This window comes from Myodes glareolus, chromosome 9, assembly GCF_982192425.1.
Source record: "Myodes glareolus chromosome 9, mMyoGla1.1, whole genome shotgun sequence".
Classification (NCBI taxonomy): domain Eukaryota; kingdom Metazoa; phylum Chordata; class Mammalia; order Rodentia; family Cricetidae; genus Myodes; species Myodes glareolus.
This window is the reverse complement of record NC_142034.1, coordinates 16,488,746-16,505,554: the sequence shown is the minus strand read 5'-3', so window position 1 is coordinate 16,505,554 and position 16,809 is coordinate 16,488,746. Positions and strand designations below refer to the sequence as shown.

Sequence of the window (16,809 nt, the reverse complement as noted above, 5' to 3'; positions counted from 1 at the left end):
TTTTAAAATGTGCTTTACTCTCAAGTATCATGATAAAATCTTACACCATTCTACCTGAAATATGCTTTTATCCTATATATCCATGATATATTTGCAGCTGGCCCATTTGTCACTTAATGACTATCCCAATTATCAGATTGGATTATATTGCTAGTATTTGCATTCAAGTAACCCCTTTTTGACCTGATGGCACCAAAGAGTAGTAATACTAGTAATGTTATTACAGTATTTTGTTATAATTGTTCTGTTTTATTAGTTTGAGTTTTTGTTGTTTGTTTTGCAATGTGTAGTGCTAGGCTTCCATATGCTATGCTAGGCAAGTGTTACTCCACTGAGCTACAGTCTTAGCCCTGGTGGGCTTTTTTTTTTGTCTTTGTTTTGTTTTAAAAGGGTCTTGGTATATAACTTATGTTATTCTGGAGAGTCTGGAGCTCAGTTTCCCTGCTCCTTTCTCCTGTGTCCTGGGATTATAGTAGTGCATCATCCAGCGAAGCTGGTGATTGTTAATCTCTTATACATAATTTATACATTAAACTTTTGAGATAGATATATATGCATTGGGTTTGCTATTATTTAGGGTTTCAGGCATCTGCTTGTGATCTTGAAGTATATTTCCTAATTATATGTATCAAGGATTGAAATGATCATTTTCCTAGGTTCTTCCTTGGATAGGAGAAAGTGCCATTGGTGCCCAAAAGAGAAAAAGAGGAAGATGTGACATTATTATCAAGAGATGTGATATTATAGCGAGTACCACAAAGATAGATATAAATTTATATAAAATTTATCAATTTATATAAAATAAATTGATATATGTATATGTTATATATGTTATATGCATATATCAATTTATTAATGATATGTGTATATGTTATATACATATATCAATTTATTAAAAAGGGGGTTGTGGAGAAAGCAGACTCATGGAACTGGGAGCTGGCCAAATGCTGCTTCACGCTACTTGACCCTTCATCACCCAAGAGAGCATGTGGCCTCTGTCTATTTCCTTTTAAGAGATCATGTCCACGGACAAGAAGCCACACCCTAAGGCTGGTACTCCAAAGTTATTGGTGGAATGAATTTCCACAATACATTATGAATAATACATAAGAACATCAAAATTTTTATTATTTATGTGTGTATTTGTGTATACATGTACATATGTGCACGAGCATGCCACAGTATGTGTGGAGGTTGGAATACATGTAGGTATAGCATGAGGGGCTGGCTTGTTGGGGTTTCTGTCCCGCCCGGTACCCCGCAGCCGGCAAGTCCCAAAGAAAATTATACAGAGTCTACATTAGGTTATAAACTGATTAGCCCTTAGCTCTGGCTACTTATTAGCTCTTATAACACATATTACCCCATTATCCTTATCTACGCTAGCCATATGGCTTGGTACCTTTTTCAGCTGTCAGCTCACATGTTGCTTCTCTGTGGTCTGGGCAGGAATGGCGGAGGGAGCTTCCTCCTCCCTAGCCTTCTCCTATTCTCATTGCCCCGCCTCTACTTCCTGTCTGGTTTTCCCGCCTATACTTCCTGCCTGGCCAATCAGCGTTTTATTAAAATACATGATTGACAGAATACAAACAATTCTCCCGCACCATGTAGGAATCAGTTCTTTCCTTCTATCATGTGGATCCTGGTGTATGAACTTACGTTGTCAGGCTTGGTGACAAGTACCTTCACCTGCTGAACCATCTCAAGGTCCTAAGAGCATTTTTTAAAAGCTGACTGACTTCTAACTTGTGTCACAGAGTTAATTTTGATTGATGTTTTGTGCCAAGGTTCTTAGTTCTATATGCTTTAGTACTGTTCCATCTCTGAAAGTTAGTTTGTAAGGAAGGGGTGTTGTTTGCTCCCTTGAGCTGAAGATGCTGGCTCTGGTGCCATGATCATCTGAGTTACATCCCTGATCTCTTGGGCCCAGTCTTCTATCTGGACCCGCTTCTCTCGTGCCACATGTTGTCTCGTTGTTAAAGGGTCTTCTTTCTGTGCTCTAGGCTCCCAGAACCCTGGCCGAAGCTCTCCTCCACCTGGTTACGTACCTGAGCGACAACAGCACATTGCCCGGCAGGGATCCTATACAAGCATTAACAGTGAAGGCGAATTCATCCCAGAGACCAGTGAGCAGTGTGTGAGTATGGAGGGATAGGATGTACCAAGATTGTGATGAGGCCTCTCAGTGACACATTACAGACCTGAAGAATTTGATACCCATCCCATAGTTCTTTGGAAACCAAACCTGCCCCAAGATGGATTATTCCTTTGAGGGGCCAAAGGTTAGTTCTTTTTAAAGATGAGATCTGAATTTCTTAACCTCACTAGTGTTAGGTGAGCACTTAATGGTATTCCTCTTTAGGACCTCTCACTAGGCCACTTGCAAAACACCATGCACTGTGCAGACTTCTGACAGTGGCCTGATCTCAGTCAGCAGTTTTAGCTAGGAACAACCCTGAACTGACAACAGGTTATGTCTTTATTGGCTATATTTTAGTTTTGCTATTTCTTGATGAAGGTGTGTGTATGTAAATTAAACTGTAGAACTGATAAAATAACATGATTTTGCTAGTAGCTGTATTAATTATCTATTGTTACATAACAAATTGTCACAAATTTGGTCTTAAACCAGTATACCTTTATTATCTTAGTGTCTTTAGATGGGGAATACAGACATGACATAATGTGTTTTTTTTCCCTCATGGTCTCACAGGGCTACTACAGTCAAGGTACTCTCCAACTGCATTTCCATCCTGAGCTTAGAGTTCTTATCACAATTTAGTTCCTTACATTTGGTAGAACTGTGACTCTCTCTAACATCATGGCCTTCTTCAAAGCCAATCCAAGCTCTGTTGTTCCTGTCTACAAAGTTGGAATTGTCATCTTCTTCTTTTTTTCTGTTTTCTTTTTGGTTTTTCGAGGCAGGGTTTCTCTGTGTAACCCTGGCTGTCCTGGAACTTACTACATAGACCAGGCTGGCCTTGAACTCACAGAGATCCACCTGCCTCTACCTCCCAAGTGCTAGGATTAAAGGTGTGTGCTACCACCCCGGCAAAACTGTAGACTTCTGTAATATAATGTAACCATGGGGGTGGGCATTCCTATTGTCTCTGCCTTAGTTTATTGACTAGAACCAAGTCCCAATTCTACTTGCACTCAAGGGAAGGGTGCCTCACTGGTCACCTGATAACGTGTCCACCACACTGGCACACCCATTATGATGGCTAGCTTTTAACCAGTAGCTTACTTAATAAAAGTGTATTAAAATTACACTTTGGGTTAGTAAACTGAGTAAAGATAAGATCTCTATTTGGGAGCTAGAGAGATGACTCAGCGGTTAGGAGCATTCTTCCAGAGGTTAGGAGCTGCTCTTCCAGAGGAGCCAGGTTCAATTCTCAGCACCCACATGGCAGCTCACAACTGTCTGTAACTCCAGTTTCAGGGCTTCTGACATCCTCAAAGAGATATACATATATGCAAAATGCTAATGATCATAAAAAATAAAAAAGATCTCTTTTATTTCTGAATTTTTTGTTGTTTGTTTGTTTTCAAGGAGCTTGTCTTTATTTTGCAAAGAGTTAAGTTCATCGGGTTTCTGGAATTTGACTTAAGAAGAGAAAATTCCTAACAGATAAAATAGCCAACAGAAGGAGCTAGAAAGATGGCTCGGAATTGAGTTTGATTCCCAGCACCCATGTCAGATAGCTCACAACTGCCTGTAATTCCAGATGCAGGAGATCTTACACTGTCTTCTAACCATCATGGGTATCTGCATCTACCCCCCGCCCCCCCACAAATATACATGAACATAAACAAAAATTAAAAAATAAATCTTTAAAACGGAGGTGGGCTGGAATGATGGTGCGGCAATTAGACATGCTTGAGAAGACTCAAGTTTGGTTCCCATCACCTATGCTGGATGGTTCACAACTGCTTATAATTTCAGCTCCAGGAACTCTGACATCTCTTCTGTACTTAGTGGGCTTCTGCACTCATATTGCGCGCGCGCGCACACACACACACACACACACACACCATAAAAGAAAAAAACTTAATATCAGTACATGTGGGGTTTTACAGAAAGCTGATTCCTGCAACTTTCATTATTCAAACTATATGGGCTATAGGAAGCCCTTTACATTCTTCTTCCTTCTGTGCTCCCTCTTCCCAGGGGATTTTGTGTAACCTGGACGGCCTTCAGCTGCAGGTTTCTTTCCTGGTCAGAAAATACTATTTGTGTGTGTTGACTATGTCCAGACGTTTCTTTTTTGTTGTTTCCTAAACAATATGATTTAAGGCATTTACATTATATTATTATGTATAAGTAATCAAGATGATGTAAAGTGTACAGGAAGATGTGTGTGCAGTTTATCGATAAATACTGCATTATCTTATATAAGGGACTAGAGCATGCATGATCTGATATCAGCAGGAGTCCTGGAAGCAGCCCCCATGCATATAGAGATGACTGTATTTTGAATTTGAAGGCTGCACTCCCATCATTACCACTCCTCCGACAGGGAAAAAAAATGAAGCCTTTAGGTTACGGAAAAAAATACATTCTGGCCAGGCGGTGGTGGTGCATGTCTTTAATCCCAGCACTCGGGAGGTAGAGGCAGGCGGATCTCTGTGAGTTTGAGGCCAGCCTGGTCTACAAGAGCTAGTTCCAGGACAGACTCCAAAGCTACAGAGAAACCCTGTCTCGAAAAACAAAACCAAAAAAACATGTTCTGATTTTGTTAATGCGTTTGACTATAAGCTAGAATGATATTTAATTCACATAGGTATCTTTCACCTCTACGTTAGAGTCAGGACCTAGGAATTTGTTTTTCGGCACCTATTATTTACTCACCAGTTTTCTGAGTTTAGATATCTGTTTCCTAACCTTCCTTGGTCTGCAGTGTTCCTCTGTGAAATGAGGTAATGCTTGTCTTGTAAATTATGAATTATAGAGTGTAAACAGAAGTGTTAGGTTCCCACCCAAACTCCACTGGAGACTTCTGCAGGGCAATACCATTTTAAGTGCCAGACACTAATATTGATGGGCCAAGAAAATGCCAACAAGAAAAGGCAGTGTCTCTGCTTTGCTCTATTGGCAGAACTCCTAGGGATGCCAGCCAAACATTTTCCTTCATCCTAGAAGCTTGCCTTTCAAACTAAGGGAGAGAATTGCACCTTATACCCTTCTTCCACTACATGGGGAAACAAAGACACTTCCATATTTTGACAAAAAGAACCATATGCTAGCTCTGCCTGGGTCTACTGGCTGGGATTTGAGTGGAAACTGTGGTTTGATTGTGTGGCTTTCCTTTCAGATGCTAGATCCCTTGAGCAGTGCTGAAAATTCCTTGTCAGGAAGCTGCCAATCCTTGGACAGGTCAGCAGACAGGTATGAAGGTATGGGTGGTTTGGGGGCCCAATGAGTAGGCATTTTTGGAATGGTTTTAGGGAAAGAAGTCCATGTCCCTGATACAGCCATAGGCCCAGGATTAAAACGGTGTGCTTTTAGAGAGGCCCTCAGTTTCCCAAGGACTGTCAGAACGGTTTGGTGCTCAATAAAATAAACTTAATAATAGCTTAGAAGAACAGTTCATTTACTGCGTGCTGTGTTGTTCCCAGCGCTTTATGTGTTTTGACTTTGCACATACTATAGTCTGCCTACTTTTTCACCTCATTACTGTGATTTGAATTGAGAAGCAATAGCTTATTGAAATTTGGGGAAAAAAATGGGATCTCACCCATAGGTTGGTATGTCTGTTCTTTCTTTTCTTTCTCCAAAAGTTTATGGTTGAAGAAGAAGCTAGCTTATAATAATGAGAAAACAGAATATCCAGATTTTGTAACTTAACTTTTATCTCCTTATGTAGTATGTTTGTTCTTACACTAGAAGTCAGTGCTTTTCTTTATATACCAAACAACTGTGTCGAGGAAGTGTTATTTTGTTTTGTTTTGTTGTGACGAGTTCTCACTAGATAGCTAGCTGGTCTGGAACTCACAGTCTTCCTACCTCAGTTTCCTATGTGGCTTGTGAGGGTGTTTGGAGCAGACTTTCACCTCTTTATGTCTGAGAACTCATTTGATTGGGGGTTGGGGAGTAGTCTAGGGCTAGAAAATAGAAATAACTTCCTTCTTTCCTTAATTGTGTGATCAGTTGATGGATCAGGTGCTGATCTTGTGACTAATCTACTCACCATCCTCTTCTAGATGTCACAGAATACATACATTTATGTAGGTTTCTTTGGGACTTGCTCTCCAATCAGGGAACAAAACAGTACCAGTAAATATGACAGGAGGTGCTACCACTGGCCAAAATCTCAGTCAGAACAGGGACTGACTGTATCTTTGGACTATTCAAAACTGTGTAGTGTCAAGGGAGGATGGTGGTCCAGTTGTTTGAAAGTAGGGCAGCTCTCCAAAACTATCTTGAGTTTTCTGACCTCAAAAGATACTTGGAGGACTAGGGAGATGACTTGGTTAGTAAAGTGCTGTTGTTCAAGAATGTGGGCTTGAGGGCTGGAGAGATGGCTCAGTGGTTGAGAGCATTGCCTGCTCTTCCGAAGGTCCTGAGTTCAATTCCCAGCAACCACATGGTGGCTCACAACCATCTGAAATGAGGTCTGGTGCCCTCTTCTGGCCTTCAGGCATACATGCAGACAGAATACTGTATACATAATAAATAAATTTTAAAAATTTAAAAAAAAAATGAATGTGGGCTTGAGTTCAGTCTCTCGGAGCCCAAGTAAAACAGCTGGGTACAGCACTGCACATCTGTAATCTCGGTGCTGGGAAGGTAAAGACAGGAGGATAACTGAGGCTCACTAGCCAGCCCAGCTAGCTGAACCTGAAAGTTCAAGGTTCAGTGAGAACCTCTGTCTGTAAAAATAAGAGGGACAACAATTGGGAAAGATACCAGATGTCAGCCTCTGACCTATACATGCATACACATACAAGGTACTTGCTTGTCAAAGATTCATTCAGATTTAACTGGATGTTGAAAAGGTAGCTAACATTTACCAACTTCCCTCTTAGTTTCCCCACTCTAAAATGAGATGGCAGTCTAAATGGAGGATGCCTGGTAGAGAAATAGAAAAAGACTGGCGTAGCATACTGGGTCTTGAATGTCCTTGGCACATAAAGTGGAGTCTTATTTTTAACCTACAGGTGATCAGTGAAGAATAGTAATAACACAGCAGCTGCTCAATAACTGGTACCTGCTGTTTTATTATGTGTCCTACTTTACAGAGGTATGAAGAAATCCTCTATAAAATTAGAAATCATTCTTTGCCAGGCAGTGGTGGTGCACACCTTTAATCCCAGCACTCAGGAGGCAGAGACAGGTGAGTTCAAGGCTAGCCTGGTCTACAGAGTGAGTTCCAAGACAGCCAAGAGTACACAAAGAAACCCTGCCTCAAAAAAAACAAACCAAAGAAGAAACAAAAGAGAAAGGAAAGAAAGAAAGCATTCTTTAAACTACAGTGTTTTCATTATTACTGCCTAAGCCAAGTTGGTTTATTGTTGTTTAGTTTGATTTCTTCACCTGGCATAGAGATTAGAGATTAGGAAAAAGGCCAGGAATAGAAAGGGGACAACCAGCCAGCACGGAATGCAGCAGGAAAGGCAGAGTTGTCACTCCTGTTTGGCCTCAGGCTGATGAAGTGGGGTGGTGAGCACCAGAGACCAGGTTCCAGGCAGAGCAACTCCCCTGCACCTTTCCCTCTGTGAACATCCTCAGGAAGGGGGGCCACTTAGATACCCTTCCTTCTGCCCTCTGGATGTGCACTAAAGTTTATTTTGTAGTCTTTTGTTTTTTCCAGCCCATCCTTCAGGAAATCACAAATGTCCCGAGCCAGGAGCTTCCCAGACAACAGAAAGGAATGCTCAGGTAAATTCCACAGAGCCTAGGTAGGTACTGCAGGGGTTGGGGAAAGAGTGTCGTGTTGGGACCACAAATGCCTCTAAATTGGGAAGACAAAACTGTATGGTACTTTTCCTGGAGCTGCTACTCTAAAATCTCAGGAGGCTTGGGAGCTTAAGTGACTCACCTATCTTGACTCACCCACAGTCTAGTAATTCTCCTGTCTTTCTCAGATCGGGAGACCCAGCTCTATGATAAAGGAGTCAAAGGTGGAACCTATCCCAGGCGCTACCATGTGTCTGTACACCACAAAGACTACAACGATGGTGAGTGCTTTACACTGCCCCCTGCTGGTTGGGTGGTGAAAGATCAAAGTTTTACCTGGAAAAAAACACCACAAAAGGAGGGCTTCGGGGTTGATGGAAAGGAAACCAGGTACTCACACCTCAGCGTTTTCCCTTATTTTTGAGACATTGTGCCGCAAGCTTGAGGCAAAAGAGATAAGGAACTAGGCACATATGGGGGGGGGGGGGGTAGATGAAGATGCTGCCACTGGACTGCTGTCCTTGAGTACACATGTATTCCAGGGTGCCACCTCTCTAATGCTGTCTTCTGCAGCACAACAGATGAACTGAAGTTGTGGCAGAGGGATCAGGAATAGGATGCTGAACAGAACACACAAGCTGTGGTTTGCCTTTTGTTGGGTCTGAGGATCAGTCTTAAGACTTCCCTATGTTCAGGGCTTCTTTAGCCAGGCAACTTCCTAATTCCTGTTTTTGTCTTGATTCTTAGGGAGCTAGGATAGCAGCCTTTCTGGCATGAGTCAGGCGGGAAGGCAGGTGGAATACACCTGAGCTGGTTGTCACTGTTACCTGCTTTGCACATCCGGGTTTGTGGCCAGGACTCTGACTTGCTTTGTCCTTATTCCTGCACTTCTGTAGGCAGAAGAACATTTCCCAGGATACGGCGGCATCAAGGCAACCTCTTCACTCTGGTGCCCTCAAGTCGCTCCTTGAGCACAAATGGCGAGAACATGGGTGTAGCTGTGCAATACCTGGACCCCCGTGGGCGCCTGCGGAGTGCAGACAGCGAGAATGCCCTCTCCGTGCAGGAAAGGAATGTACCAACCAAATGTGAGACATGTCCCTGACTAGGAGAGTGCTGAGACAGCTAGCTGCAGGGACAAGAGCTCTGCTGTGCCACTGTGGCAGCTCCTCTCAGAGTTTGGAGGAGCCACACCCTAGAATGTAGGCCTAACTCGATGGCTGTAGGATAAGGCATTTCTTCTACCTGGTTTTAGTTTTCCTATGTTTAAAGCTAAAGGGCTTTTTGCCACATTGGGCTATTAAGAGCAAGCTAGGCATGATGGTATTGTAATCTCAGTACTCAGGAAGCTTGAACACTTAAGAGACCAACTTGAGTTACATAGTGAGTTCAAGGTCAGTATGTGTTATACACCAAGGCCCTGTCTCAAAAAGTGAATAATAGATGAAAAACATGTTTAGGAGCTTTGAAAATAAAGTTATTTGTTCAATACCACACCATTTTACCAGTCCCCTGCTTCTCAGAACTACCCTGTTGACCAAGGGCTTAGGCCTGCAAGAGAAGGAAGGGATGGATGGTACAAGGAGGATCTGAGCAGAGTTCTGTGGTCAGTAGGACAGGAGGGTGCAAGGACAGAAAGTTCATAATCTAATGTGGTCTCTGTCTCTCTGTCTCTCTCTCTCTAGCTCCTAGTGCTCCCATCAATTGGCGTCGGGGGAAGCTCCTGGGTCAAGGTGCCTTTGGCAGGGTCTATTTGTGCTATGATGTGGACACAGGACGTGAACTTGCTTCTAAGCAGGTCCAGTTTGACCCAGATAGTCCTGAGACAAGCAAGGTATGGCCTTCCCCACACACAAACCTCCAGCTTCTCCCCCTAGCCAAAATACCTATTGAATATTTGCCTAAGGTGATACAAGTACTTCCCAAACTTCCAAGATTTTTTACTATTCATCTTAGTTCTAGCCAAGGGGTGAAGGGCCAATGTCCCAAAGGGTGTGGAGCTTCTAGGAGAAGGACTGCATCCATGCTAAAGTCCTAGCAGCCCAAACTGAGACAATGAGGACTAATTTCCCAAAGAGCACTCTTTGGACCCATTCCCCCTAACAGAGCCTTGGTGCAGAAGGAAGCTTATGGAGCTCGCCCATTTGTTTCTTTGGAAGTAGGAGTCACATAGTCTATACCTCAATGTGAATAGACAAATATAGTAGTTACTTTAAGTAGGATTCTGTAGCCCCTTCTCCCTCTTCACTCCTTCCTGTTTGCCTTCTTCTGGGTAAAGAATGCTGCATCCCAAGGGCTACCCAGCATTGTGGCCAAGGAGCAGACATTTGAGAGAGTTTGCTGTTCTCCAGCTGAAGTTTCCAAAGCAGACCCCTGTGAATCATAGACTAGGGCAAGATAAGCTGACCCCAGGTGGGCACAACTGGGCCCTGAATGCCCAGGTGACCAGTGGTCCCTCTCTAGGAGGTGAGTGCTCTGGAGTGTGAGATCCAGTTGCTGAAGAACTTGCAGCATGAACGCATTGTGCAGTACTATGGCTGCCTGCGGGACCGTGCTGAGAAGATCCTCACCATCTTTATGGAGTACATGCCAGGGGTATGTGCTCTTGGATGCATGTGGAATTGACACAGAGGGCTTGACTCTAGGGTAGTGGCTGTGGGGGTGGGTCACCCTTGACCTGGGCCTCATCTGATGAGGCTCTTGGAAACTATGTGATGGCAGGATTGATGTCAAGAGGGCTCTGCCTTTGGCTACAGAGAGGGTGTGAGATGAGAAATGTCCCAGGTTCTATCTAACTTGAGGGTCCTGAAGGGCTGGTTCACGTCAAGTAAGCACCTCTGCCTGGAACAGAGGATCTCCTCAGCCCGGTCGTGCGTCCTCCTTGCTTAAGATAAGGACTGTTTGGGGCTTTTCCTAAACTGTCTGATAGCTCCTGGCAAAAGTGGCCCTATACATGCAAATGAGACTCAGATGGATCACGGCTGTGCTACAGTCCTGGGGACTGGAAATAACCTGTCTCCTCTCATAAGCTAGCCCCTGAGGGGACTCTCTTGTGGTCTATTAGGGCTCTGTAAAAGACCAGCTGAAGGCCTATGGAGCTCTGACAGAGAGTGTGACCCGCAAGTATACCCGGCAGATCCTGGAGGGCATGTCATACCTGCATAGCAACATGATTGTGCATCGGGACATCAAGGGTGAGTAGAGGTGAAGCTGCGGTGGAGGCATCAAGACCTAGGTTCAGCCAGGCATAGTGGTGCACGCCTTTAATCCCAGTACTTGGAAGGGAGGCAAAGGCAGGTAAATCATTAGAGGCCAGCCTGGTCAACACAGTGAGTTCCAGGCCAGTCAGGCCAACATAGTGAAGCCTAGGTTCAAGGCTACCATTCAGTTATGAGTAGACGAATCACTAGCTTAACTACTCTGAGCTTTCTCTGAAAAATAGGATCCCAACTGCTTCCTTAATTGGAGATGGGTGTAAAAATTGGTTGAGCAGTATGGGGAAAATACCTTAAAATGCAAATGTTGAGATGGGGGTGATCTCTTTTATACTGTGAGACTTCTTTGCAGCTTATATCTAAGTCAGTGGTGGCCCTGGCCTTCAGTCACCTAGAAGGGGAGATAAAAGAAAAATATAAGAGGGTCCAAAGTGGTAGCCTCTGCCCTTTCATGCCTTAGGAGCCAATATTCTCCGAGACTCAGCTGGGAATGTGAAGCTTGGGGATTTTGGGGCCAGCAAACGCCTACAGACCATCTGCATGTCAGGGACAGGCATGCGCTCTGTCACTGGCACACCCTACTGGATGAGCCCTGAAGTCATCAGCGGCGAGGGCTACGGAAGGAAGGCAGACGTGTGGTGAGCACTGGGGTGTGCCGGGAACCTATCTCCCTGCCTGAGCTGAAGGTTCTCTACATCAAACATGAACTTGTGAACTTGACAGTGTGAGAAAGGGGGACTGAGGACCTATTCTTGCTGACTGGTGCACCCAGGGCTTAGATTCAGTGGGTTGGGGAGGAGTAAATGGAAAGAATTTTTATCCCAAACAACAAAGGGTTATGGCTAAAGACTTAGGCCATGAGTGTCAAAATCCATATTTGCTGGACCTCTTTTAAGAAGCAAGGTTTGGGCTGGATGTTGTGGCATCTTTAATCTCAGCACTAGGGAGGCAGAGGTAGACATATAGCTGTGAGTTCAAGGCCAGTCTGGTCTACAGAGTGGTTCTAAGCCAACCAGGAACATAATGAAATTATTTCTCAAAAAAGAAAGAGAGAGAAAGTAAAAGAAAGGAGGGAGGGAGGAAGGCAGGCAAGTAGGGAGGTAGGTTCAGGGGTTAGGTATGACCTAATAGTTATACCTGCTGTACAAGTATAAGGACCTGAGTTCAAGTCCCTAGCTTTCACAGAAAAAGCTAGGCATGGTTCCTCATGCTTGTAACTCCAGCATTGGGAGGCAAACACAGGTGGATCCTGCGAGCTTTCTGGCCAGCCAGTGTAACTGAAAAAGCAAGCTTCCATTTCAGTGAGAGACACTGTCTCAAGGTAGTAAGGCAGAGAAGACATTTGTCCTGCTCTGGCTTCTGCATGCATCGATACAGACACACTCAAATGCATGTAAAACACACACACACACAGAGCAGGATATGTTCTGAAGACCTAGATTTGTCTCTTAACATGAGTAGACTTAGCCCCTTCTTGTGCCCAAACAGCTTGCATTTGACTTACTTAATTTTTATGTCCATTATCATAAAGGACCTAAGAGTTATGAAAACTTTTCTCCTTGGAAAGTTATCATGGGTTGTCCTCCAAAGATGTCTAAATCCTATCTGCCAAAACCTATAAATATAACCTATCTGGCAGTAGGGCTTCTATAACTGAGACATTATCCTGAATTACCTGATGGGCCTGGAGTAGTGATGAGCTCCTTAGAGAAAAAAACAGGTCAGAGTGGGTTGTGGGAAATGTGGCAAAGGACAGTCAAGGAGTGAGGGACCAGAAGCCAAGAGACACAGTAGGTTTAGGATAGCTATTGCTGTCTGTGTGTGTGTGTGTGTATGTGTATGTGTGTGTGTGTGTGTGTGTGTGTGTGTACAGGGTTTCTCTGTATAGCCTTGACTGTCCTAGAACTTACTTTGTAAACCAGGCTGGCCTCTAACTCACAGAGATCTGCCTGCAACTGCTCCCGAGTCCTGGGATTAAAGGTGTGTCCTATGACCACCCAGCACTTAATAATATTGAATATGCTAAATACACACAAGGCCTTGGGTTCAATCTCTCACATGAGAAAGACATAGACAGGAAAAAATGCAGACATTCCCCAGAAACTGGAAAAGCAAGGAAATAAGAGCTATTTACACCAAAAGGAAGCTGACATAGTTATCTTGGAGTCGGTCAGTACTCTTTCCAGTCTCAGTAAGTAACCTTTGCTTGGTCTGTTTGTCCTTCACTGTGACCTGAGAATGATACTTCCTTTCCTTACCGATGGTAGGGTGGCTGACAGATGACATAAGATTCTCTCTTGTAGGAGCCTGGGCTGTACTGTAGTGGAGATGCTGACAGAGAAACCACCTTGGGCAGAGTATGAAGCTATGGCTGCCATTTTCAAGATTGCCACCCAGCCGACTAATCCTCAGCTGCCCTCTCACATCTCAGAACACGGCAGGGACTTCCTGAGACGCATTTTTGTGGAGGCTCGTCAGAGACCCTCAGCTGAGGAACTGCTCACACACCACTTTGCACAGCTCGTGTACTGAGCTCTCAAGGCCATGCTGCTGCCAGCTGCCACCTGCTGAGAAGGCCAGGGGCTGCTGTCAGGCTCAGTGAAGTTGCTGCTTCTTCCAGGCAAGGCTAAGGACAGTGGAGCTTCGGTCCAGCCATTGTTTGTGCCCCTTCTGTCACTGGGACTCAAAGCCAGGATGGGATAGCTGTGTGGCATCAAGACTGGGAACCCCAGCCTATAAGACCCAAGAGCTCCATCATCCTAAGCTGCATCATCACAATGCAGAAGGAAAGGGGCTGGGAACAGTGTGTAAGACAGCCATGGCCTCAATGTGTCCTAACACTGCAGTCAGCACTGAAGCCAGAAGGGACTGGGGCACAGGACTTACTCAAGGGTATGAATAGTGTTATTTCATTCAGAGTGTTATTTTGATTCTCCTCCCAATGTTTGGAGATTGCCAGAGTTATCTCTGGGCTGCATGAGCCCACTCAAGCCTAGCATTCCCAGCCACCACAAGGTAGACGTGTGGGCTGCCTTCACTTAGAGCCTCCAGGTGTGCTTCGCCAGTCCTGTCTTTTACCAAAGATTGAAAGAAGCAAATGTTATGCTGCCTTATTCTGGGAAGGAGGAGCCTGCCACCATAAGCAGGGCCTGAGAAATGGAGCTGCCTCCAGTAACTGGGGAAACCCAGTCTTGTCAATGCAATTGTCTCTGTTTTACAAGTTGGAGTCACTCTTATGCTGTTCCCAGTTTCTAAACTGGAGACTTTGCCTCTGAGCTCTGGAGACCCATGTGGGCTTGGGCTTTGGGCTGGACTGAGAAGAGCTGATGGCATGGCCTCTGGCCTGGCATCTGTTCCCTCACTGGAGCAGAGAAAGTAGGCAACACAAATGAGGGCATCTGGCTCTGGCCCCATTGGGCAGTTCAGGAAAATTAGGAGGGCTGTCTCAGGCTGTCTGCATCTCAAACCTGTCAGGCCTGAGCCCACTCGTTTGGGTAGAAAGGAAGCCCTTGTGCTGCCACCAACCATGTCCAAAACCACCAGCTCTTCCTTAGCCTGCCTTGCCCAGTTGTGTTCTCAGCTCATCCCTTGTTCCTCCCACAAGGGAGGATGCCAACAGGGGTTGGGGAAAGACTCCGAGCAGCTTAGATCGGCCATATTTACCTCAGCCTGGGCGCTGGTCTTTCTTCCAGCCCCTTCCCCTCCAGATGTGCCTATTGCTACAGCTCCTCCCTCCCAACTCCCATTTCTTAGGAGTTGTCATTAAAGTGAAAAAAAAATTTTAAAAAAGCCAGTGCCCAGGGATGGGCATCTCCAGGGAGCTGGGGATTAGCGCCAGGCAGCTCTGCCAGCCATGCCCACTTCCCCATGGGCACAGAACAAGCCAAAGCCTTCGTTGTATGTTGACGATGCACTTTTATGAATGTAGTTTCTATCGCTGTTTTTAGCCTTTTCACATCATGTAATGTGAGGCCTTGTACTTGTTAATTTATATCTCAGATCCATATTTGATGGTTTTTATATATATCAATTCTAGACTGTTACTGGTGATGGACTCCTGAAGAGAGAACAGAAATTGAAAGCAGCTGGTTTTGCAGATTTGTGTGTTGCACGGTGCCAATTGGGCCTGGACCCTCTGTTTTATTTCCTTTCCCTGGGGGTCTCTGTCAGGCCATCCTCTAACTGCTCTGAAGCCAGTGAGTAAGTCCTGCTTCCACCTTAGCTTTTGCCCAGGGTGGGGACTGGCCTGGCCCCTCTTCTAGACCAAAGCTGCCAAAAGGCAGCTCAGCCTCTCCTTGACCCCATCCTGATGGCTGTAGCACCCCTTAGCCTACCCCCATCCAAACCCCAAACCACAAAAGGAAACAGAGCTTGGTGGGCTGACAAGATGTCTGATGAGACGACTCTGCTTGTCCCAGGTTCAGGCTCTCACAAAGCCCCCACACGGGGGAGGGGGGTATCTTACCTCAGAGGGAATGTTTCTAAAAATGAACTTAAAAGTAAGCCAACAAATCCTGCACTCCAAAGAAAAAAAAAAGACCCCCTTTTTTTTTTGTGCCAAAAACTGTGGACATGCTGGTTCAGCATCCTCAGGGCCAAGCTATTAATTTATTTTTTCTTATTAATAAATCCAGATGAGCAGTTGTAGGGCTCTAGGATGGGCCCGATGGTTCTGAAGGATGGTCTCAAGCAGCCCTTGCCTGTTATGAAAAGTGTTATGCCATCGTTTGTCTGACATTCCATGGGGTTTGTCTGCTTTGGCCAGCCCCACATGGAAGGACCAGGCCTGGGCCAGGTGCATGCTGTCACCCTCCTGTTCCTCCCACTCACCCAGCTCTGTGTCTGTGTCTGAATTGTGGATTGTGCAGAAGAACCTGCAGCCATAGTTATTTGACTATATCTTGACTGAGGGCTTGCAGTGCAAAGCCAGGCCAGTGCATTACTTACAATAAAAGGGATCATTTATATCAGAAGGGTCCTGTGACCATGCTTGTGGTTAAAGGTGGTTGGTAGAAATTTGTACTGGGATGGGATGCCGAACACCAAGTTTAAATAGCTGCCAAAAGTGAGGTCCTGACCTGACTTGGCTAAAGCATCATTGCTAGCCCAGGTGGCCTCTCATTCCACTGAGGCAGCATTGTTGGTCCATCTGGTCTCAATACATGGTTTTTTTGTTTTGTTTTGTTTTTGTTTTTTTCTTTTTGAGAAAAGGTCTATGTAGCCCTGGTTGCCCTAGAGCTCACTATATAGACTAGGCTGGTCTCAAGGCCACAAATAACCACCTGCCTCTGCCTCCTGAGCACCCAACCCTGCCACTGTTTGTTTAGTTTTGGAGATAGGCTGTCCTGAACTCAGATCTGCCTGCCTCTGCCTCCCTGGCGCTGGGACTAAGGGTGTTGTGTACTACCACTGCCTGGCACTGCCACTGTTTCTTGATTGCAGCAAGAGACCATCTTTGTCCCCATAGATCCAAGGCCTTGCCATCTCTGGTTACCGCAGAGAAGGAACAGGCCGCAGTGGTTCATCTGCCAGCAGGACCAGAGGCAGGATTCCCTGGCAGTCTGCTTACCCCCTTGCTCACCAATTCATCTATCCCACAGGTCGTTTGCAGGAGTCAGGGCAGTAGGGCGTGGGGCAGGACAACTGAGACTTCTGCTGAGGGAGCGTCTTATACTTGCCTTGCTTCTCTGCTGT

The 16,809-nt window shown here is 45.2% G+C and overlaps 1 protein-coding gene across 1 annotated transcript in view; it reads left to right on the top strand.

The window, feature by feature from the left end:
* The window catches only part of Map3k3 (mitogen-activated protein kinase kinase kinase 3), an 84,328-nt gene extending 68,240 nt beyond the window's left edge, over positions 1–16,088 (top strand). Inside the window, exons 7-16 of the mRNA XM_085695943.2 lie at positions 2,004–2,137; positions 5,316–5,389; positions 7,815–7,882; positions 8,089–8,181; positions 8,797–8,988; positions 9,586–9,734; positions 10,364–10,495; positions 10,965–11,094; positions 11,576–11,753; positions 13,419–16,088. Coding sequence (XP_085552069.1) covers positions 2,004–2,137; positions 5,316–5,389; positions 7,815–7,882; positions 8,089–8,181; positions 8,797–8,988; positions 9,586–9,734; positions 10,364–10,495; positions 10,965–11,094; positions 11,576–11,753; positions 13,419–13,647 — 1,379 coding nt within the window. The 3' untranslated portion in view covers positions 13,648–16,088. The remainder of the gene's footprint in view (positions 1–2,003; positions 2,138–5,315; positions 5,390–7,814; positions 7,883–8,088; positions 8,182–8,796; positions 8,989–9,585; positions 9,735–10,363; positions 10,496–10,964; positions 11,095–11,575; positions 11,754–13,418) is intronic.
* The last annotated feature ends 721 nt before the right edge of the window (positions 16,089–16,809 follow it).